At 38.4% G+C, this 15,841-nt stretch overlaps 1 protein-coding gene across 4 annotated transcripts in view; it reads right to left on the bottom strand.

The window, feature by feature from the left end:
• Positions 1 to 260: 260 nt before the first annotated feature.
• Positions 261 to 15,841, bottom strand: part of klhdc2 (kelch domain containing 2) — a 30,690-nt gene continuing 15,109 nt past the window's right edge. For 3 of the 4 annotated variants that reach the window (XM_048537665.1, XM_048537666.2, XM_059649093.1), the window contains exons 5-14: positions 14,767 to 14,885; positions 13,913 to 13,994; positions 13,732 to 13,815; positions 13,450 to 13,530; positions 12,443 to 12,501; positions 11,245 to 11,357; positions 10,711 to 10,783; positions 6,441 to 6,528; positions 2,042 to 2,094; positions 261 to 770 (exon numbers count right to left, since the gene is read on the bottom strand). In XM_048537665.1, coding sequence (XP_048393622.1) covers positions 647 to 770; positions 2,042 to 2,094; positions 6,441 to 6,528; positions 10,711 to 10,783; positions 11,245 to 11,357; positions 12,443 to 12,501; positions 13,450 to 13,530; positions 13,732 to 13,815; positions 13,913 to 13,994; positions 14,767 to 14,885 — 876 coding nt within the window. In that variant the 3' untranslated portion in view covers positions 261 to 646. The remainder of the gene's footprint in view (positions 771 to 2,041; positions 2,095 to 6,440; positions 6,529 to 10,710; positions 10,784 to 11,244; positions 11,358 to 12,442; positions 12,502 to 13,449; positions 13,531 to 13,731; positions 13,816 to 13,912; positions 13,995 to 14,766; positions 14,886 to 15,841) is intronic. The other variant, XM_059649094.1, reaches the window with a different exon arrangement.

Genomic DNA, 15,841 nt, shown 5'->3' with positions numbered 1-15,841 from the left:
TAGGTGCCATACTCCATCTCACACTCCTGGATTTGCCTCCAATCTCAGTTTTAACTGCGACTATGAATTTTCTTGTCAAATTGGTTCTTAGTTGTGTTATCACTTATGTTCCTTCATCCCACCCCCCCACCTTCACAGTGACTCCCAGGAGGATAGTGAGAGTTAGTGTTGCTTGATGCGTTAATCGTCTCTTGTTATTACATAACCAAGATAAGTTTCGTACAGCCCAGATTCTGAAATGACAAATCATGAGGGATGGCTTTCTTGAAATTCTTTGCCCTTTATTGAAAAGGCATGTTTTATTTAATTTTTACTTAATACCAGAAAGAAAAATAAACTGCTTCAGGTAGATGAGATTCAACATATCAATCTGAGCATTATTTTGAAGTTGACAGTTTACTTTGTACATCCAAGTGTTCTAAGTTGTCTCTGCTTCACATTTATTCAAAACAGAAAATAAAATTTCTATACATGCAGTACAAGCAAATCAAAAGCCTGCAAAAATGCAGGTACCAATAAAGACAAAAAAGTTATGCTTCTCTGCAGCTTGCCCATACCTTGTCATAAACCAGTACTTTTGACTGCTAGAACAAAGAAGAACTAAATCACACTATGATTGCCCAAACTGTAATTGTGTTGTCAGAACTCATGATCCAGATGTGTTGCTGCTCCCTGCTCGTTGATTAATATTAAGAAGCAGATGTTTTGGAAGACAGTCCCATATATGGGCCAACATTTCTTTATAGTGGATCACTGCTTCTAGGCAAAGTCTGAAGGATGGAAATAATACAAAAATCAAAACTTTATAATATTGAGAATAATTTATACAGAAGATAGTTTTCTTTATAATCGTTATTTAAAGCTCAAAACAAGCTTCATCCCACACTACAAACAACTCAAACAGCACTCATGCTACTTTGAAAAAGACTGGTACCAAATATTTTAAAGTTTTAATGTTTAATATTAAAGCACTATGTCACTGCCACACAGTTTTCTATTCTATATTAAAGAGATGGAAGGAATTGTGTTGGGATGGGACATTCTAGTTGATCTGTATTCCTTCACAGAAAATGTGCAGCAGCCTCTCCTATAATTCAATATATATAATTAAATTGGAATATATTCTAAACAATTGCAGTCCCAGAAATGATCTTTGTGGAATCCCACTACTCACCAACCTGAATAAGAACCCCTTATTCCCACTTGCAATTTCTTGCCAATTAGCCAATTCTCTATTCATGCCAATATATCAACTCTGGTACAGTGAGCTCTTATCTTATGACTTAAACTTTCGCGAAGTATTTCTTCATTACGTTCTGGGCATCTGGTAGAGATTTCTTTGAAAAATTCCACTATATTAGTCAGACATAATGTCCCTTTCATGAAGCCATGCCAGGACTGCTTGATTAGATTATGATTTTCCAAATTTGCTGCTAGTAGTTCATCAATAATTGATTCCAATAGTAAGCTTTGCATGGTCAGGAAGGAGAGCTCACATCCAGAGTGTGATAGAGCTTCAGTGTATAGCTCAGGGATTTTGGAGGCAGCATAGGAATAGAATTGGTAAATGTTTCTTTTTCTTCTCCACTTTAAAAAGTTTAAAATTCAGTAGTCTAATGAAAAGGGTGATAATGTAGCTGACTAATCACTATACCTCAGTCAAACACCTGAAGTCTGACTAGAGCCTCAGTAAGTGCTACTGAAGCTGAAGTAGCGAAAGTCAAGTCAACTCAACTCACCTCAGCTCTATTTAAGGAAAGGCTTGTTGAAAGCACCCGATCAATAAGTCAGGAAGAAGAGATCACAGTATGGAAACTCGAGAAGCAGTGTGGGAATTCAGTGCAGAAGGGTAGGAGGACTTTTTACTTGCTTTTTTGTTTCATAGTTTTTATTGTTTTTAAGATCTTTTTAACAGGATAAATTGAAGCCCAGGATTGTGGGCTCAGTATAAAATAGTGACATCACAGGAAAAACTAAGTTCACTGATTGGTAATAGCTCAATCTACCTGGCTGTTGTTTATCAGCAAAATCATGGCCTTACCCGACAAGTGACTTTGGCTGCACAGAGAAGATAAGGATGTCATTACTGTGAGCCTGCAAAAAAGTAACAGCAATTTAGATATAGAAAACAGAATTTAAGTGATTTAAACCTATGTAGGTAGCTAAGGAGGCTTTTTTTTTAAATGTAAAAAATTGTAACAATCCTAATGTCACTTGTTATGAGATTTCCAAGTAAGTCTGTAAAATAGAGTCTGCAAGACTGTAGAGGTTTATAAAATCATGAGGGGCATGAATAAGGTAAATAGACAAGGTGTTTTTCCTGGGGTGGGGAGTCAAGAAAGAGGTTGCAAGTTTACTGGGAGAGGGGAAAGTTTTAAAAAGGGACCTAAGAGGGAACTGTTTCATGCAGAGGGTTGTATGTGCATGGAATGAGCTGCAAGAGGAAGTTGGTACAATTACAACATTTAAAGGGCATCTAGATGGTACAAGAAGGGTTTAGAGGGTTATGGACCAAATACTGGCAAACGGGACTAGATTTATCAAGGATATCTGACGGTCATAGATGGATTGGACCGAAGGGTCAGTTTCCATGCTGTACATCTTTATGACTCCTAAAAAAAAGTCAGATAGTTTCTAAATATGAGACCTGCTGAACCACATTTTAAAAATTAGATACATTCCCTCTCAAGATCCCAGATGCCAATAACTTTGAATTATTTTCAACTTAATGTTCTTAAAGGCTAATTGTAAAATACTCATTCTCCATTACATTTACCTTGATCTGCATGGAGAAAAAATTCTGCAGATAAAATGGTCATATAACATAACCTGCTTAACACATGACATCTTAAAAGAGCTGGTACAGAACTAACTCTTATCTTGTGTGAATAGTATATTTGGATAGCAATTTTATATCAATTAGCATTGCCAGAATATTTGTATATGGAACACAATTTGGACTAGAAATAAAAACAAACTCTGCATCCAATGGTGCTGAAGCAGATTGTTGCTACACTACTTGCGGTCGAGTACTGGTTGAAGTTCCTTAGGGGCTGCAATAGGCCATTCAGTCCATTAAACCCTACCACTTTCTTGTGCATAACGGTCAGGCTATTTACATACTATTTCTGGCATTCTTATAAGCCACTTTCTTTGATCTAATGCAATCGTAAACTTATTTTCTTAACCATGAATGATTCATTTTTCCTTTTAGGTGTCTGTGCATTAAAGGAACGTACATCTGTTGTAGGCCTTGTAATATTTCTTTTAAACACTTCTCTTGGCGGCCTGTGTTGGCAGGAGCACAATGCCATGCCAAGCCAGACACGGCTCTACTCCAAAGGGGGTCTCTCGGGGAACGAGGAATGGGTTCTTTCGCAGAGACTTTCAGTCCAGTATTCCAGTGGCCCAGTGTGGTTGTCTCGTCACAGCTAAGTCTAAAGGGCATTCCATTTTCTTTTAGAAAATTGGCTTTCCCCAAGCCCAAGAGCCCTTAACTGAACTGTGGTGAACTTTGCCTTAATTTTACTTTTGTTTCATTATTAGGCATGACTTCTGTCATTGATGGAGGTGCCTAGCCTGGACAATTTTTCACTGTCTTTTTCATGTAACAAGTACACATGACAATAAATTTCTATTCTATTCTAAGTTCCATTTCCTTGAAAATCTAGTTTAAACCATTCCCAACAGCACTATTTCTCCACAATTTCCCCACAACAATGTTAGCTCTGGTCCTGCCAAGATGCAACTGGTTCATCTTGTATAAGTACTATGTGCTCTAGAACGCCAAATCTGATACTCCTGTACTAATTTTCCAGCTTTGTGTTCAATTGCCTAATTCTCCTGTCTCCGTGCTCACTAACACATGGGACTGGGACTAATTCTGAGACAACTGCTTCAACGGTCCTGCTTTTCGATCTCCTTTCTAATTCCCTGAAATTTGCATTCAGGACTTCATCTCCATTCTTAACATGGATTGACCTCTGGGTGTTCACTCTTAGCCCAGAAGAATGTCATACAGGCATAATGTGACATTCTTGATCCTGGCACCAGGCTAATATACCATTATGTTTAGAGCTGCAAAAAAGCCTGTCTGTTCCCCTAAGTAAAAGAAAGGCAGTACTGTCCAATGAGGAGAGATTGGTTCAACTGGACCTAACAGAGCTAGACTAGGGGGAACATGCAGGGAGCATATTTCCCCCAGTTGTGGAATCTAAAACTTGGGCACACTGTCTCAGGGTGGACCATTTAGGACTCAAAAGGTTAGTGAACCAGTGGAGTTCTCTTCCAAAGGCGGCTGAAGAGGCCAAGTGACTGAACATGTTCAAGACATAGATTTTTAAAAATGATTTTAAAGGCAAGAGACATGGGGAGAAAGTGGCCACATGTAACATTGAGACAAAAGATAAGCCACAATCATATTGAATAGTGCCTCAGGCTTGAAAGACTGAATGGCCTTTTCTGCTCTTTGGTTTCTATGTTTCTAGAAGTACTATTCTTCCATTTTTACTCTTCATCAGCTCATATACAGCTGTTTACCCCTGCGCTACTGACCTGGCTCTAACTGCACTCTGAGGAACCAAAATCCCTAGCAGAAAACCAATTTGCAGGTGATATTCTCTCAGGGACTCCTGTACTGTTTGCTTGGTTATGCTGGACTGCCTTGCAGTCACTTACTTGTTATCAGCCTGCACACACACAACCTGTAGTGAGAGCGCATCCCTAAATGCAACATCCACACGGATATGTGCCTCACGAAGCACAATAGTGGTTTCAGCTGCTATTCAAGTTCTGAAACCCAGAACTCAAACTTTGTGCAGCTGGTGAAACATCCTGCGGGTGTGTTTGGGATGCATGACATGCTCATGAATCAACACATTTTGAGGTTATTTGACTCCCCACATTTATGGCTGTACATGCCACTCAACTGACCTATCATATGTTAATTGTATTGACCATTTATTACAAGTAGCTTGCTAATTATCCATGAGCAATATCTTCTGCTGTACTGAAGTAGGAACCAAGTATGAAGTTTAAAAACAACAGGGGAAAGAAATCGCCACACTTCATTTTACTTATCGTTTACCATGGAATCACAGAGCTGTCATGGCACAGCAGGCCATCCAGTCCATTGTGTCTGCACCTGTTCTATTACCCAGTGCCAATCACTTGCCTTTTCTCCATATTCCTGTACATCATTTCCATAGAAATAAATATGAAACTCTTAAAAGCTACATTCTTATTCCAAAGTACACGGAGAGCTCTATATTCATTCTCTTCGTGGCTACAGTGCAGGCACTAGAGTGAAATGGTTCACTAAATTAACGAATCAGCTGTCTAGTAGAGCATGTTTAACGGTTCTGCTTAAGGAAACCTAATTCAATTCTCAGTCCAGCAATTATTAGCCATAGATTATGCTTTTTAGAAAAACATGAATACTTCAAAACTCACTATATAATGCACTTATTCATTTTTTAAAAATAATCACTTGTGTATGAATATTTAAATCGCAAATAGGAAGCTTGGTTTTAAATACAGATTTTAGTTTGTGTCTTCAAAAAACACTCGTGGAGCTGCAGGGCTCCACTAGAGTGAAAGCGATGTTGTATTCTGGGTGTTGTATATTCTGGGATGCCAATCACTGGAGTTATTTGCTATCAACAATTGAGTCTCAATGACAAGAACATTGTTTTGAACAGGATGCAGTTTATTGCACGATGGGGATCAGGTACAAGTTACTTTAGTAAGATGAACTTTGCGATTCAGATTACTGGAAGACCTAGGATATAGGCTTACACTCAACAAGATCCTAAAGGTGCTCCAGGTCATCACCACATGAGTCTACATGCCAACATCAGAATGGCTGGCGCTTAATACAGTCTCCACAAACAGTCCTTGTAAGACCATTACCTTACGCAATGACAACTTTTGCTAGGCCTATACCTCAATACTCTTACTCAGAGGATGATGGTATTTAATCATTGGAATTTAAAAGAATGAGTGGAGACCTTATTGAAACATAAAAGATTCTTAGGGCACCTGTCAGGGCAGATGGGGAATGGTGGTTTCCACTTGTGGGGAGAATCTAGGACCAGAGGGCATAATCTCATAAGTGGTTGCACATTCAATACAGAGATAAGGCGAAATTTCTTCTCAAAATGTAGTGCATCTGTGGAGCTCTTTACCACAGAGGGCAGTTGAGGCTGGGTCATTAGATATATTTAAGACCGAGACAGTCAAATTTTTAAAATCAGCAAGAATCAAGAATTATGGGAGAAGACAGGACAATGGAGTTGAAGGATAATCAGATCAGCCATGATCTCTTTGAACGGACACATAGACTGAAATGGGTTGAATGGCCCATCTCTGCTTCTGTATCTTTTGGCCTGAAATGATAAGTCCACAGCACTGTTTAAAATATTACAAAAGAGGCAACTTACTGCTTGTTGACGAGCCAGTAAATTGTTAGCACATCCACCAAAAACAATCACTTCTGCTTCATTGCTTGTACAAGCAGAATGCCAAAGTCTGAAGATAAACAACTATATTAGCATAACATTATTTACAATAAAAATGTTATTTAACCAGTTATGTTGCTTGAAAGAATTCTGGAGCAGCACAAGCTAAATTTTACTTTCACTATGTCTGGAGGCCATAATCATCATCTCCCAGTGTTTGGATAAGGTGTTTTAAAACTAAAGAAACAAGAATCCTTATATGACAATGTAAGCAGAATGGCAAAAATTCTCAATAAGTTGAAGCCGCACCAGTTAGAGTGTAAATTTAGGGGTACGTATTTAAAAGAACAAGCATAATAACTATCTTTCAAAAAAATCAAGTACACCCAATATGTTTAAGTACTACATGGATCCTGTATCTCCTTTGCTAATAGGGCACTGCTATTGTTAATAACCATTTTATCCAGCTTCAAAGATGTGGGAAAGGTGGTAGGTGAGGAGATCAGAGTCTGATTTCCTTCTTTCACCGGGAAGACACAAATTTCCTTAACCATGTGTTATGGAGGACAAAAAGCAATTAGACTGGTTGATTTCAATCCAGGGATATCAATGCCTCATGACAGAAGACCACACTGCAGATTTGAGGTTTTTGAAGATTTGAGGAGAAAGCCAAGCCAAGACAATGCATGCATAAGAAAAAGAAATACTTCAAATGATAGATACAATTTGGTAGAGAGAGCTTTGTTTGTTTTGAAGTAAATTAATCTGAAGATAATTTCTGGTAGAAGCAACAAATGCCTTTTGTTAAAACAACTTGGCTTTATTGATTCTATCACACACCACTAACCCTAACTCCATTGCATGGTGCTATTTTGAAACTGTCCCCTCATTTCCACCATACTGTGTCCAATTTTGGGCCCCACACCTCAGGAAGGACATACTAGCCCTGGAGCTTGTCCAGCGGAGATTCACACGGATAATCCCTGGAATGGTAGGTTTAACGTATGATGAATGGCTAAGGATCCTGGGATTGTACTCATTAGAGTTTAGAAGGTTGAGGGGAGATGTAATAGAAACTTACAAGATAATGTATGGTTTAGAAGGGGTGGACACTAGGAAGTTGTTTCCGTTAGGTGGGGAGACTAGGACCCGTGGGCACAGCCTTAAAATTAGAGGGGGTAAATTTAAAACTGAAATGAGACGACATTTCTTCAGCCAGAGTGTGGTGGGCTTGTGGAATTCATTGCCGCAGAGTGCAGTGGAGACTGGGACATTGGATGCCTTCAAGGCAGAGATCGACAAACTCTTGATCTCAGAAGGAATCAAGGGCTACGGGGAGAGTGCAGGGAAGTGGTGTTGAAATGCCCATCAGGCATGATTTAAATGGCGGAGTGGACATGATGGGCCGAATGGCCTTACTTCTACTCCTATGTTTTATGGTCTTATACCCAGGAGGTTCCCTGCTGAACCAATAACCTTAGGGGAAAGTCACAGATTCCAAACTAATATCAATTTCTGGGACTGTCCTTGAACACTCCAGAACCTGCCTTTACCGATATAGGAAAATGGAGGCCAATACAAGGATGCCCAAAGCAGTGATTTGAGTTGGAAAAAAAGTTATTCGTAGAGGGACATAGACAGGTTAAGTCAGTAGGCAAAAACTTGACAGATGGAAAACAGTGTGGGATAACGTGAGGTTATGCACTTGGGCAGAAAGAATAGAGGAACTGGATATTATTTAAATGAAGCAGAAAGCTACAGAGCAGAAGGATTTGAGAATCCTCGTCTATGGATCTTCTAAAAAAACCTCACATCAGAGTTCAGTAGGTAATAGGGAAGATAAATGGAATACTGACCTTTGTTTCAAACGGAATGCAGTATAAAAGTTGGGAAGTTTTGCCAAAATAAACAAGGCATTAATAAGAACACATGAAGTGCTGTGAACAAGTTTGGGCCTCCAATCTAAAAAAAAGTAACCTGGCATTGGAGTCAGTCTGGAGAAAGTCCATTAGGTTGATACCAAGTATGGACAGACTGTCTTATGAGAAGTCGAGTAGGTTGGGCCTGCATTCATTGGAATTTAAAAGAACGAGAGATGTTCTTACTGAAACATACATGATTCTTAGGAAACTTGATGGGGCTGATGCAGGGAAGTTGATTCACCTTATGGGAAAGATGGGGACCAGAGGACTTAATCTCAGAATAATTAATTTAAAACAGATGAAGAGGAATTTCTTCTGTGTAGGTAGTAGAGCTGTCGGGGCTGAATTGTTAAGTATATTTAAGGCTGAAATAGAGAGATTTTTAAATGAGCAAGGAAATCAAGGATAAGGGGGAAAGTGGAGTCAGGAAAGTGGAGTTGAGGATTATCAGACCAGCCATAATTGGCAGAACAGACGTGTTGTGCCAAACGACCTACTCCTCCTCCTAGTTTATGGTGTTAAAAGCAACTGAGCTGATCAAAAGAGATCATTTAGAGCTAGGGCTATCAAAGGAAACGTACAGTGCTTCTTCAGTGAAACTGACAAGCTCCAAAAGCTTTGATCAGTAAAGAGCTCCAGCCACAGCCACTGGGAAGCTGCAGTTCAAAATTCTTCTTCTGAAGAGGACCGATGAGGGCGGAGGGATGGGCGTGATCTATATGTAAGGTGTTTGACAAGGTTCCTCGTGGTAAATTGGTTAGCAAGGTTAGATCACATAGAATACAGGGACAACTAGCCATTTGGATACAGAACTGACTCAAAAGTAGAAGACAGAGTGTGGTAGTGGAGGGTTGCTTTTCAGACTGGAGGCCTGTGACCATTGGTGTGTCGCAAGGATCAATGCTGGGTCCACTGTCCTTGACCATTTATGTAATGGATTTGGATGTGAACAGATAGGAGGTATGGCTAACACAGGGTGGAGCTGGAGGAGCACAGCAGGCCAGGCAGCATCAGGAGTTAACTTTTCAGAAAATGAAGAAGGGTCCTGACCCGAATCGTCAACGTTCCTGCTCCTCTGATGCTGCCTAGCCTGCTGTGTTCCTCCAGCTCCACTCGGTGTTACTTTTGACTCCAGCATCGGCAGTTCTTACTATCTGTAGGAGGTATTGTCAGGAAGTTTGCAGATGACACCAAAATTGGAGGCACTGTGGACAGCAAAGGTTACCTCAAAGAAGAACAGAATCTGGGTCAGGTGGACCAATGGGCAGAGAAGTGACAATGGAGTTTAATTTAGATAAATGTGTGGTGCTGCATTTTGGAAAGGCAAATGAGGACAGGACTTATATACATAATGGCAACATCCTGGGAAGTGTTGCTGAATAAAAAGACCTTGGCGTGCCGATTCACAGTTCCTTGGAAGTCACAGGTAGACAGGGTAGTGAAGGTGTTGTTGGTATACTTGCCTTTATTGGTCAGTGCACTGAATACAGGAGTTGGGAGGTAATGTTACAGTTGTACAGGATATTGGTAAGGCCACTTTTGGATTACTGCGTTCAGCTCTGGTCTCCCTGCTATAGGAAAGATGTTGTGAAACTTGAAAGGGTTCAGAAAAGACTCAAGGATGTTGCCAAAATCAGAAGGATTGAGCCATAGGGAGAGGCTGAATAGACTTGGGCTATTTTACCTGGAGTGTCGGAGGCTGAGGAGTGACCTTATAGAGGATTATAAAATCATGAGGGACATAGATATGGTAAACAGACAAGGCCTTTTCTGCAGGGTGGGGGGGGGTGTCCAAAACTAAAGGGCATATGTTTGAAGTGAGAGGGTAAAAATTTAAAAGAGACTTAAAGAGCACCATGCAGAGGGTGGTATGTGTATGGAATGAGCTGCCAGAGGAAGTGGTGGAGGCTGCCACAATTCTATATAAAAGGCATCTGGAATATAAGAAGAGGAAGGGTTTAGAGGGATATGGGCTAAATGCTGGCAAATGGGACAAAATTAATTTAAGATATCTAGTCGGCATGAACACGTCGGACCAAAGAATCTATTTCCATGTTGTATAGCTCTATGACTAAGACTCTGAGTGCATTATTATCATTTGACAGGTGATTGCCAACTTCTTAGAAGCACACCTCTTGACTAGCTCTTTTTTGGTCTTACCACAGACAGTCAATACTGCTCATAACAGGAAATACCAGACAGGGATTCTTATGAGAAACAAAACTAACAAATAATAATAGAATACGGAATCATCATCTGACCAACTAACACAAAGTTACAAGGCACAAAATTCACAAGAAAATTCTAGGTCATCAGTTTATACTGTTTACCTTGGTCTATCTGAATATTGGTGCTCTACTTTTAACCATTCATTCTTGCTCACACTATATATCCAAGCATCACCTGAAAAACAAAATGATCTTTTGAGATTAATCGATACAGCACCTTGCATATTTTTCAGAAATAATTATACTGCTGATTTTAGTCCATTTCCCAATGACACAAAGGTTACAAATACTTTGTAACCTTGCTATCAAGGTGAAATTTTCACCAAATATGGGATTGTGTAATGTGAATATTTTAGGAGTGAGACAATTCTTTAACAAGTGAGTTATCAGACATTAGTTTAGGCATAAATCTTGAATGCAGATATTTCAATCTTTAAATAATTTAAGAAAAAATTAAAAGCATATATTTAATGTGTAATAGTACAAGCAATAATGTAAATTTCTAGAGCAAGGTACACAATGAGAAATAACGTCACCTTGACCATCATACATCAAAGGCAAGCTCAACTCTAATTGCAGTCTCCAAAAATTCTGACACTAAATTATTTATACAACAAAACAAGAGTTGAAACATACTTAACGGTTGTTTGTCAGTCGTGAAACCTCCAAAAAGGAAGAGATGGTCATTTGAGATTGTAGTGAGTGAATGCCAAGAACGGCCAACAGGAATCTGATCAGGAGATTGTATCCTAGCAAATAAAAGTTTTGAGTGATAGACAATGTTCCTGATGGAAGTGCGTTGATTCATGGATAGCCTAAATACTCATTTCCTGTACAAAACACTGCATACACCACATTCTCAACTACAGAAAAAAAAATGAAATAAGCAGCTTGGCCTGATGACATTCGCACATTGTCGTACATATTTCATTGTTGTCAAATAAAAAACTAAGCAAAGGAATTAAATTTGTGACCAGCAATGATGATATAAACACAAGTTTTATGAAGTTGTTTCTATTTAAGATTAGTATGGCAAAAATTATAGTGATAAAAAGAAAAACTGCAAATCTTGGAAATAAACTTGTAGTACCCAGCTGGTTTATTAGCATCTGAATAAAAACAAACAATTTAACATGAAGTGTGAGGACAAACGGGGATAAAATGACAAAATTTAAAGAATATTTATCACAGCCTATTGCCATACATGTTTGCACAACTGACTGTAAACCAACAGTGGCAGAGATCTGACAGTTGCTCATCTGCCTACTCACACAATAAGGATTTTTGGTTAAATGACATAAAACTTAACAGACAGTCATTTGATAATATCCTTTAGGAAAAACCAAATGGAGTTTGATTGGTGAAAACATTTGTTGCTCCTATTGTTAACCAAGTAAGTAAAATCATACAGTGCACCGAGGTTCCAGGTCGAATCCTCATCAGTGCTGTTGGCTCGTCTCAGCTGCATTTGGTAGTAGCAGTCTTACAATTACTTCCACCATTTCAGAAATCACAACTTGGATTGATACTCAATAACATTAAAGAGCATCACCTCCAAAGTCCAATGTGGGTATCAGATACGCAATCAACAGGCTTGGCTGAGATGCTCTACATTTTTGAATAGCTTAATAACATTATTTTTTATTTGTGAATATTAATAATTTTCATTTCGACAAGTTGGACACTGGGGAACGGCAGCCAAAGCCTACTTATGTTCAGTGTTAAAAAAATTCCTTGCAAATTTATTAGAGACTGGGAGAAAGGTGAAAAGAAAATGGAAGTTCTTAATTCAGCAACTCATTATCTGTAAAAATGTATGAAATCTGTAACATACACTTCATTCCATTCCCAAGTATCCAAATCAAGGTAGTAGAGGTCGTTGGTCCTGGCATCCTTCAGTAGAGATAGTGAAAAAAAGACAAAGTACATAAAAATATTTATTTGTAGATGACAGGTAATGCAAAGTTAGGGATAATACGAACTGCAGATGCGGGAGAATCAGAGATAACAACGTGTAGAGCTGGATGAACACAGCAGGCCAAGCAGCATCATGGGTGCAGAAAGCTGACGTTTCGGGCCTAGACCCTTCATCAGAAGAGTTTAGGCCCGAAACGTCAGCCTTCCTGCTCCTATGATGCTGTTTGGCCTGCTGTGTTCATCCAGCTCTACACCTTGTTATCTTAGGTGATGCAAGATTAATTGTTGGAAGCATTTTGATATTTGTTATTGGCATGCACCATTCATAAACATGAGACATTACTCAGCTAAACAAGTGTCATTTGTATTCAAAGATTTAATAATTCTAAAGCTCTTACTGTTAGTTTCTATACTTTGTAACTTCTTTCTCTACGAAACCTTGCATTAAGATGGGAAGGCAAGACACCTCAAAGCCAAACAGTAAGGGAAGTTATATTATTTTCTGGTAGTAGGATATGTACTCCACATCTTGTCATATGAGACCTCATCTGATTGCGCTTCAAGTGAGAGATACATCTTTCATCACTTACAATGCCTTATCCTAAATAACGTTTTGAACAACAAAGCTACATAAATGGTTATAGAGGGTATCCTGATGTTTCTGTTATTTCTGTGCAATATACATATTTATAAAAAAAGTCTGTTCAGAGATTTATGTAAGGCAATAGCCTAACCATTAGTTTTTAGAAAAATATTCTCCCATAATGTAAATGTAATCATGCAATCTTCAGATTAAAATGGCACAAAGCCTCCTTTTCTTCAGTAACACTATAATTTCATCAAATGCAGCATTTCTGCTGTTACAAAAAGTATTTCTGAATTAGTGAAGAACATTTTAATTATGAGGAAAATCAAATAACATACCTGATACCTTCCTCCAAACACATAGCCTTGGTTCCCAATTGTAGCACAAGCGTGAGCTGCTCTAGGTGAAGGGGCTTTCCCCTGTTGGTTGCAACAGCACAATATAGCTTATCACTAAATTCAATTATTTTGGAGAACTGTATTCTGGTAAAATGATCTGAATCAAAGCTACACGCAAGAAAAATAAACACAAGAAAACAAAGTCATCACATAAGTGTAAAACATTGCAACATAGAAAAGCCAAACCCATTTCTTGAGTAGCACAATAAACAGTATTAATACCTTTGTAATAGGCTGGTACCATGTAAAAGTTTCAAGGTCAATGAAATGGACATGATTATTCCAGCCTCTTGGATGACTTGCATTCTGGAAAGAAAAGTAATACTTATTTCATTCTCATTACTTTACATAAAGAAATACAAAGACAAAGACAATCTGCAGTAATATACAGAGAATTACTTACCCAAAATGATGATTCATCAAACTCAAATGATCCATGATACTGTTCTCGAGGTTGGTAGCCATAGCCACCAAAGAAAATCAATCTGAGTGAAAAGTTAATAATAGAATTAACAGTGGGTGTGGAAAGATACATTTGCAAAGTTAACATGAAAGGAATAAAAATGTATTAATTAGAATCTAATCGAACCAAATGAATAAACCTGTTCTGGTTTACATCAGATACTCTTGAAATGCAATGTGTAATAGGTAGACTTTGAGTATGTCAATGTAGCTACTGCTTCCTGTGAACTCAAAGGAACAGGCATCAAATGACATTAACAATTGCCTATTCTGCAACTCTGCAGTTACTGGAATAGTATCCTGCTTTGATAGATCAAGCATAAAATTTCATTAGAATAGAATTCTAAAAATTGTACTAAAAGATTGAAATCAAAAATGCACTAAGACATTAGATTTCCTTTCATTTGTGTTAAATAGTTTAAAGGTAAAATCGAAGTTTAAAAATTACATTTTTGTCTCAAATGTGGATTAAATGTTCTTGATAACAAGAAATATGAAGAAACATTTGAACATAGTTGGAACTTTCTATACTTTTTCTTTGTGTATATGTGAAAAGCAAAGAAGTTGTGAAATCTGACATGAGCATGATAAAAACAGCAGGTCTAATGTACAGAGATAATGGGAACTGCAGATGCTGGAGATTCCAAGACAACAAAATGTGAGGCTGGACGAACACAGCAGGCCAAGCAGCATCAGGTCTAATGTACAGACCATTTGTCCAATCACCTCAATGAGCCTAGACCAACAGTTGCTGTTCATGAAGCAAAATTGCATTAGAAGTAATTGTATACTTACTTGTTTTTGTATACCCAACAACCAAGTTTGTCTTTGGGTGATGGTGGTACCCCCTTAAAATCTTTTACTCTCTCCCAGTGCAGTATTTTGTCTTTGGTTCCCAGCTTCAGAATGTAGAACTGCAAAATGATGGAAGAGATGCACAAGTTTAAAACTTTCCTTACATCATTTTAGGCTCAATTTCAAGCTTTTCTGATGACACATGACAGCCCAGACATAATACGAAGCCGAGTGTAAACCTTTTTCATTTTGGCAGGAAGTGATCATTTTATTGCCATGGACTTCAGATGAAAGTAGCTGACTTTGACGATTACAGGTGAAATTGTGGAATGTTTGAAAGCACACTTCTGCCAATACAACATTTCTGACATTGTCACTTTCCACAATGGTTTTCGGTTCATAAAGGATTGGAAAATTCAACACTATACATCACCTCCACTTATCCCACAGTGATGTAGAAAAGCTGAGATGATTTTGAGAACCGGGAAATGAATCGATTTGATTTATTATTTCACAGTACTTTGTAATGTGACAAAGTTTTGTTTTATGTGCAGTATAGGCAGATCGTACCATACAAAGATCACAGGGTGGCAGAACACAGGGAGGAAAATAAAGTTATGGCTGCAAAGGTGGACAAAAGCTAAATTAACATTAGATTTGAAATTTTAGAAGTCCATTCAAGCAAATTCCAAATCAAGCAAATTCAGGACACATGTATATAGACAGACTGGAGAAATACCCATTGAGGGCATGAAAAATAAAAACAGACCATTACAAAGACTAATGTCATGCCACACTCAACTTCTCACAGCAAAAAAAGCAACAGATGCCACAAGTAGTGACAGGATGATAGTGAAATTGCAGGGAGCCAAAAGGGATCTGCACAAAACAGCTGTCATCTTGATCGCATGCGCTGGAAGTGAAGAATGGATATAACTTTAAAAAAATGGACAGATATGCACAGCTAGGGAAGTTGTTCCTTCACTGCAGGTGGCTAAACAAGATGTTAATTCACAATCTGCACAGTGAACAGAGGCTCACAGCACCCAAACAATGGAAATGGAACCAGAGTTAC

This window comes from Stegostoma tigrinum, chromosome 10 (assembly GCF_030684315.1).
Source record: "Stegostoma tigrinum isolate sSteTig4 chromosome 10, sSteTig4.hap1, whole genome shotgun sequence".
Lineage (NCBI taxonomy): Eukaryota > Metazoa > Chordata > Chondrichthyes > Orectolobiformes > Stegostomatidae > Stegostoma > Stegostoma tigrinum.
The sequence above is the reverse complement of the archived record's forward strand: the minus strand, read 5'-3'. Positions and strand labels throughout refer to the sequence as shown.